The sequence below is a fragment of the Glycine max genome, chromosome 4, assembly GCF_000004515.6.
Source record: "Glycine max cultivar Williams 82 chromosome 4, Glycine_max_v4.0, whole genome shotgun sequence".
Taxonomy (NCBI): domain Eukaryota; kingdom Viridiplantae; phylum Streptophyta; class Magnoliopsida; order Fabales; family Fabaceae; genus Glycine; species Glycine max.
The window spans coordinates 5411220-5419609 of record NC_016091.4 but is presented as its reverse complement, the minus strand read 5'-3'; the positions used below and the strand labels follow the sequence as shown (position 1 = coordinate 5419609).

Below are 8390 nucleotides of genomic sequence, written 5' to 3'. Positions count from 1 at the left end.
ATTTTTTCTACCATATTTATAATATTAATGAATCATATTTTTTTCATTTATTTTAGTAAATCTGATTGCAACAAATGTGGTTGTAGTAAATTTGGTTGCAAACAATTAGTTGGTAGGAATTAATTATGTTTCAGACTATTATAGTAAATCTTAAAGAATATTGTTTTAATTTGTATTAGTCTATTTTAAAATATTATATCGATGGTGCTAAATGAATTAATTTTACTATTTTCAGACATTTGATAATATTGTATTAATTGTATTGGATATTTGAGGGAATCATGATATAAAATAGTAATTTTAAGAAGAAAAAAAGATCAAATTTAAATGAATAATTTGTTGCCCCGAACCAAACTAAACCGTTTATGAATGAGTTGGGTTAAAAAAATTGTGAAAATCTAACCAAACGAAACTAATCAAATTTGATTAAGTTGGGTCCTAAATTTGATCAAAACCAGTTCGAACCGGCCCGGGAACACCTCTGGGCATAAACTCCATACTTACGATAATTCCAAGATTAGCCTTGGATGTACAAATGTAGCCACGTTATTTCATTGACACACACGAATCATGGAATTTGGTGGTGACCACAAGCCCCTCGCACAATTTTAATGGTGACAAGTACACAGCTAAAGGTCTTTACCGCAGCAATTTGATCAATATATAAATATAATGACTGTGCATATGTCAACATTTATTTTAGGTTATTCCTTATCATTCTATTCTTTCTCTTTCCTGGCATCTTGTTTATATAGGTAAAAAATATTGGATTCACTGGGGTTTTCTGGTTGATCTTCAATCCACTAGTAGATGAGTTCCCTGCTTTTGGAGCTGTTTACTTTTCCTTGAAAGAGAAGGTGAGTTACATTGTCTTGTAGCATGCTAGTATGCTTTTACTGGGAAGATTAAAAAAAAAAATTCAACATTTTTTTCGTCCATGAAATATTTCAACATGGTGAAGGAAGAGTAATTTGCATGATATTATATATAATGGTATCTCTGCTCTTTGATGTCAAGTAACTGGAAACGAACATAGCTTCAGGGCATGTCAAGCTGTCAGCAACAAAATGCAGAATCGTACTTGGGATATATTGTTTTTTATGTCATTTATTTGATGTCAATGGGGCTTGTTCAAATATGCGTAAACTATCTCATCAAAAAATATTTGCAAACTACAAAATCCAACTATTGTTAAAATTTCTTCCTTTTCTTTGTTATGCCAACAGAGAGATCTGGATTTTACTCTCAAGGTTATTGGTGGCGATTTATCAACTTTACCGGGGATATCTGATGCTATAGAGGTACCAGTAAATTATATCTTTATGGTACTTCTGTTATTCCTTTCATTTCTGTTATATTAGTCGATGCAATATTACAAAATAGTGAGTCGTGTACCTAATCTTCATATGTAATAGGATCTCCTAGTTGTGCAATAAAATAATAATCAGGCATTATAACTATTATAAATATCTTTGTTCAGTGTAATAATTTATAAATGGTTGTGGTTTCACAAATTTTAATGTTGACTGTTTTTATAATCATTGAAAATCTTTATTATGTTTCCAATGTTTTAAAAGGTATTACTCATACTTCTTTTTACTCTTTTTTTTCCTTCCGGAAATCTCTCTCTCTCTGAATTTTGTTAGCGTCCCTATATATGTAAGTCTGAGTTAAGTGAGTTCCAAAGGCTTGAATAGAGGGTGCAATGTAATTAACTACGACAATTAGGCAGTATTATCAATTCGCATTGCATTGTCAATAGATTTTTAATTCATTCAGCACTCTAACTTGGTGAGAAACTCTTCTGCTATTTATTAGGAAACAATTAGAGATGCCATTGAAGACTCTATAACTTGGCCAGTACGCAAAGTTATACCAATTCTACCCGGGGATTACAGGTATGTAAAATTTCAATTCATTCTCACTTTCTTCCCAAAGGAGGAAAATATTTAGTTTTTCTAGTTTATGTTTTGGGAACCTAAAAAATTGGGCGCTGATAATGATATAAGGATAATACCTTTAAATTTTCTTCTTTAGTGACTGGAACCTATATTTTGAGAGTAATGATACACATACACTCATCTATTTTAAACATCTCATCAACACCTTTCATTTCTATTTATCTTTTTCTTCATATCACATCATAAACTTTATTATACTTATAATTTTTTCTCTTTTTCTACTCTCTCTAGGTGTAAGATAGCATCATGGGTGTTCATCAAACCTTTTTCATATTTTAATGGCAAAGTTGCAAACAAATCCATAGGCATGTGCAATTCCGTTTCATTGGTCAATGAAAAGCTAGAGAGTAGATACCAGTACCACTAGAAGGAACTGTAGGTATTATAGTCTGCTTTCACTAGTTTGGCAAAGTGAAAACTATAGATGCACGCTCCAGTCACGGTTTTTTTGGTGGGATGAGGAAGTGTTGTTATAAGAGCTATTAGAAAATAGAAATATTGAATTGGTGATGAAATCCAACCAACTACTTACCTTATTGGAGTTAGGGAAAGTTTTGAATGTTAAGCGAAATTTCTACTTTAAGGTGTCATCGCCGGGGAGAGGTTATCTTATTAAGCCTTGATGATTTAAACCGAATGCTGATTCACCGATTTTCTTTTTGAACTTTAGGCATGGTTTCGTGTAGATGAAATGTATATTGGAATGCTGCCTTGGTTGCTTGTTGTTTTATTTCATTCAATTTAGGCATGGTAAACTAATGTCATGGTTGCTCGATTGGAGTTTAAGTCTCTTTTTCGTTCCAAATCCTTTTCTTTGTCTTTTTTAACATGTTTTTAATGCATATCATATATTTGTAGCATTTCAATATCATATTTTTGTATTCGAGTGTGTGTGATTGGTTCTTATTCTCGCAGTAATCTAGAGTTGAAACCGGTTGGAATACTAGAAGTAAAACTAGTGCAAGCTAAGAACTTAACAAATAAAGATATAATTGGGAAATCCGATCCTTATGCTGTCATATTTGTACGCCCCCTCCGTGACAGAACCAAAACCAGTAAAATAATGGTAAGACAACCTTTCTTTACAATGGAAACTTTTTTTACTTTTACTCATCTATTATTGTGTGGTTGTAATCCAACTGCTGGGCATGTTCAGAACAACCAGTTGAATTCATTATTGAAGATGCGTCAACGCAGCACTTGACGGTAAGAATATTCGATGATGAAGGCGTTCAGGCTTCTGAACTTCTTGGCTTCGCTGAAGGACCTTGAACCTGGTAAAGTCAAGGACGTGTGGCTTAAGCTGGTTAAGGATTTGGAGGTCCATAGAGATAACGAAATGTTAATTCTTGAAGTCTACGATCATGATACGTTTGGCAAGGTGATACTTCGTGAATTTATCTCATGAAATTGTTTGTTTCCAAGTGCTGCTGGAGTTTGAAATCTCCTTCAATAACTTGAATACATATATGTATGTATCTGTAATTATTCATCTGGATAAACTTAAATACAATTTTAACTAGAACAAAAATTGGATACCGATTTGATTAATGCATCTAGACACTCTATTTAACTAATTCGTCCCACCCACTCTTTGATGTTAATGAAGATTCCCATGTGGATTCATGTTGCAAACAGCGGGGTTGGAGATAAATATTTCCATAGATATATGGAACTGTATTAGATTTTTTATTGGGTCATGCAGATATACATACATAAACTTACGGACATTAATTGTAAATTAGATTCAGCAAACTTTTGCTTTGAAAAATAATTATTTCAACGATTTGTTTGCTAGAGATAATTTGTTGGCTGAAATCCACAACTTAGATCTTTCTGTCCTAATTTTCTGAGTGTTGTGCATAGAATCGTGTCATCATTTTATCATCTTCATCTCAATCTTATATTACTGCATTTCTTAAATCAGTATCAAACTGAGGGTTTTCCTAAATGCATGATTATTTCAGGAAAAAATTGGAAGAGTGATCTTGACACTGACCAAGGTCATCTTAGAAGGGGAATACAATGAAACTTATCCTCTAGATGGCGCTAAATCGGGAAATATTTCTTTGCATTTGAAGTGGACTCCACAGCACAATTTTCGGGATCCTTAGAAGCCTTTTGTACGTATTTATTTTATATTTGATAAACCTATCGAAGCCTCATAGAATTTCAGACAAAATGAGTATTGTATCAACAAACAAAAGCATTGCATTCCAGTGTAAATATAGGATTTCATATTATATTACACCATTTTTCTTCTCTTCAAAAATATAATTAAATTCAAAGAAGTTTTCTTGGAGTATTATTGAATTATTACATGTGTTAAGTAGATTCTTCTCGTTAACGTAAAAGTTAAAATATTTATGACAAAGAGCACCAAAAATATCTTGATATAATCGTGTCTGATACGCATTTTAGATTTGATTTTGACAAAATAAACTTTATTATTTAGAACTGAAGAATTCTAAAATGAATTCCCTTATTATCCCCTTAACTACTAAAATTCAGGAGATGGGCCATCTTATAAATATCCGCTGTTAAGTAGTTAATGGCTGAGAAGGTATCACAAATTCACAATGTAAAAGTGGAGGAAGAACCGAAAAATATAACTTTATAAAAGGAGCTATTTTTTTTAGCATAATTTATTATTATTATATATTCACTTTCTCTTGTATATTTTTTTTTATCACATCATTATAATATAGTATTCACTTCCTCTTTTATAATCTCTATTTATTATTTTTCTTTGCTTATCTTTTTTGTACATGATTAAAACCTTATTTGACTTCCTTTGATAGAAAATGTTAATAAGTATAAAAATAAACAATAATTAAAAATTTTCTCTCTTTTTTTTAAAAAAAATAACAAATACAAACACTAGTAATAAATAACCTTTTAAAAAAATCCGGGTTGATGAATATCGAGACACTTGTGGTATCTCAACTAGTACAAGACAAAAAAAAAAACCTTTTAAAACGTAATAACAATATTGTTATTTTTCAAGCAGGAATTTTTTTGTGACAAAACAGAAAGTTACATAATACAACAATAATATTACTAAAAGAAACAAAATTTAAATTAATAATTATCCATGCATTTCAAGAAATCAAGAAACAGAAAAAAATGTTAAGTGGTCCACAGAAATGAATCTGAATGGTTGGTTGATCATGAGACATAAGGACTGATAGTTGTATTGTAGTTGCCATTAGTCATCAGCATTCACCTCCCCTTCTTCCCCTTTCTTGTCTTTTCTGCCCTTTCACCTCTCTTCTCTTCTAGTCCTTTCCAGCAAACAAATTTAACTGAATTTTCATCCCTTCTCTTTTTCTCACACATTCTCATTCTCATGGATGACCTTCCCACTCCCAAACACCGCCTCCTAACTCTCCTCAACTCCCTCAAAGAAGCTTCCAAAGTCCTTCACACCACCACCAACCCCTTCTCCTTCCACTCCAGAACCGATTCACGCGCCGCCATCGACACTCTCCTCGACCTCGAAGCAAAAGCCCACGCCACCCTCTCCTCCGTCGACCCAACCCTCCGCAACCTCTCCCGCATGCTCTCCTCCCTCCGTACCCTAATCGACAAACTCCACAAGCACCACGGCTACTCCCCCCGATCCCTCCTCCACCGCTACGTCACCGCCTACAAAATCTCCCACCTCGCACGCGCCGTCGAATCCCAAATCCAATCCTACATCGACCGCCTCAACATTCGCGATCTCGTCGACACCCTTCAAGACCAACAACAGCAGCAGCAGCAGCAGGTTAAGGTTCTTGTTGAGTTCCGACAGAGGCTGTCCCAGGGTTTCGATTTGGAGTTCCAGGACTTGGTTCTGCGGGCGAAGGTGTTCACGCTTCTGGAGTGCATGCTGTTCGAGAACTCGAGTTCGGAGCGGGTGAAGGAGGAAGCCGCGATGACGATAGCAGCGCTGGTGAAGTTCAACAAGAACGTGTTTGTCGGGTTGGTGTTGATGGGCCCCACCATCAAGGCCTTGATTGCGATGGCTTCGGGATGCTCCGTTCGCGTTTTATCGTCGCTGATAAGGTTCATTCGAAGCCCGTTGGTGGACGAGATTCTCTGCAGCGGCGAGATCCCCAAAATTGTAGGGTTTTTGCGTTCACGCGACTTGGGGCTTCGCGTTGCCGCGTTGGATTGCGTTCTGGAGCTAGGGTATATAGGGAGAAGGGAAGTGGTGGAAGCGATGTTGAAAATTGGTTTGGTAGAGATTCTCATGGACTTGCAAAGGGAAGAAGGGTGTTGTGAGAGTGATTGTGATTTTGCGTTTGAGTGTTGCGTTTCGAGGTTTGCGATTCAGGTGGAAGTTGGGGAAGGGTTGAGTGGTGAAGAGAAGAGAGAGGTTAAGTCGGAGATACTGAGGATTGTCAAGGAAGCTTCTAAGTCTGAAGCAGAGTTTGCCACCGTTAGCGCCGAGATTCTGTGGGGTTCTTCACCTTAATGAATCGGATTTGTGTTTAGTGTGCCCAAAGTGGTAAAGTGCTTTCTGACTCGGCCACTGCTTCTGGTTGGTTTGTTGGCAATGGCAGATGTGGAATACATGCCTCACTTCTTGTTGGACCTCAAAGACATGAAGACGGAAACAGAAGTGGCTTTCAGAGCTTATGTTTACTTATCAACTGGTGTTTAGATTATTTTAAAATGCTTTCAATCTAAATTTTAAAAATATTTAATTTCCTCTCTAAATTTTTTAAATGAATCAATTTGATTTTAAAATTAGTTTAAATAGTTTAATTTCATTCTCAAAAACTTAAAAATTTGAAGATCAAATTGATTATTTTTTAAAATTTAACGATTAAATTAAACTTTTAAATTTTGGAAATCGAATTTAACTATTTAAAATAATTTGGGGGACAAACTTGATAATTAAGTGTTGATTCTTTATATGAAATTAGCACATTGCACTCATAAAATTAGGAGTATAAAATGTAGTCCATCATTGTATGGAAATTTGATATTATTGAACTTAAAAAACTGATTTTAAAAAATAAATTTCAGATAAAATTTATTTGTTTAAAAAATAATTTTTTTTCAAGAAAAGACAGTTTCGACGAATGCATTGAAAAAATAGAGAATTACTTATTTTATTAAAAATATTTTTTTTAAAAAAATGAACTTGAATTACTTGTTTTATTAAAAAAAAATTAAATAATCTTGAACAAATAGTCCCATTATTGGAAACATATTTTATAAGGTTATGAATAAAGAAAATAGTCAACATATATAATATATTATCTTTTTCTTTCAGCTCTATTTTTGTTTTTATTTTTTTATCATATTATTTATCACACTTATTATTTTCTCCTTTTTTTCTTATTTATTTATCTCCCTATCTTTTTTTAAAACTCTAATAGTAACTTCATCACAATATTTAGCAGAGTGAATAAATCTAAGTCACATATTCATCTTAGACTTGTTGAGTCAGCATGAAATCAAATTGTGTCTGATGAGTCATCTTAAGTTGTAACTTGATGACTTATCTTAATCCTAAACTAGGCCAATGAATTAAATGAAACATAATTAAAAACAAAAAAAAACATATTTAATATACAACATCTTAATAAGTATATAAAATTTTATTTAAAAAATTGTAAAATTAAAAATGTTTTATTAAGGAAGACCAAAAACGATTTCGTCAAGCCTAAACCTTAAAATTTTAATTCAATCTTATATATGAACTATTGAAGTCAATCATTGCTCTGACTCAACTCTAGTGTTTAGGAAGATATACTCCTTATTAAAAATGATGTCTATGATATAAATGTCATTGAGAGAGGGAGGACAAAGATATAGAAAAGAAATAATAGGTAAATAGAAGAGTGATATATGTAATATGTGATGTGTTGAATGGATGCACCTTCCCCATTATGGGGGCAATTGCCCCATTAAGTAATTTTTTTATTTTGAATATTTTAAATAATAATTACTTTTGCCCTAAAAAATAGAAATTATCGTTATAAAATATTTAAAAATAAATATATAAAAATAAAAGAGAAAATAAATTAACACTAGTTTTATCCACTTATCTTTTTAAATTTGTAAGCGCTTAGATATTTTGATTTTTATAAAGGCTTATAATACTTTTTGTGAATGAAAATACTATAGATCATTTTTTTGCCTCTACTCTCAATCTATTACTAGTTCGAGAATATAACTATACGACAATAAAAAAATTTAACCTTTTTTGTTTTTAAAAACTCTTGACTATGTTGATATTGCATGTTAGGGGTCATGGCAATGTGATTTAGTTTGATTTTTTTATTTATTAAAAAGTCATTCAATTCAAACTTACAAATTATACACAATTTAATTTGGTTCGGTTTGAATGTAATATAAAATTCAAACAAAACCAAATCAATCTTTTCTAATTTGATTTAAACGTTAAACTTTTTTATTGGGCTACCCGAT

At 32.7% G+C, this 8390-nt stretch overlaps 1 protein-coding gene across 1 annotated transcript; it reads left to right on the top strand.

Annotated features, from left to right (window-relative positions):
• Positions 1-611: 611 nt before the first annotated feature.
• On the top strand, positions 612-4211 carry LOC100779036 (synaptotagmin-5). Its single transcript, XM_026128334.2, has 7 exons — positions 612-635; positions 756-857; positions 1227-1301; positions 1819-1898; positions 2877-3027; positions 3118-3342; positions 3929-4211. The coding sequence occupies exons 1-6, from the start codon at positions 612-614 to the stop codon at positions 3163-3165; spliced, it is 480 nt and encodes a 159-aa protein (XP_025984119.1). The 3' UTR covers positions 3166-3342; positions 3929-4211.
• The last annotated feature ends 4179 nt before the right edge of the window (positions 4212-8390 follow it).

What these genes read in the sequence shown, in the direction of transcription:
- LOC100779036 (XM_026128334.2), top strand. Translation starts at nt 612, where the DNA reads ATGGTGACAAGTACACAGCTAAAG. An exon ending in GGATATCTGATGCTATAGAG is followed by an intron (nt 1,302 to 1,818) that starts GTACCAGTAAAT and finishes GCTATTTATTAG; the next exon opens with GAAACAATTAGAGATGCCAT. An exon ending in CCAAAACCAGTAAAATAATG is followed by an intron (nt 3,028 to 3,117) that starts GTAAGACAACCT and finishes GGGCATGTTCAG; the next exon opens with AACAACCAGTTGAATTCATT.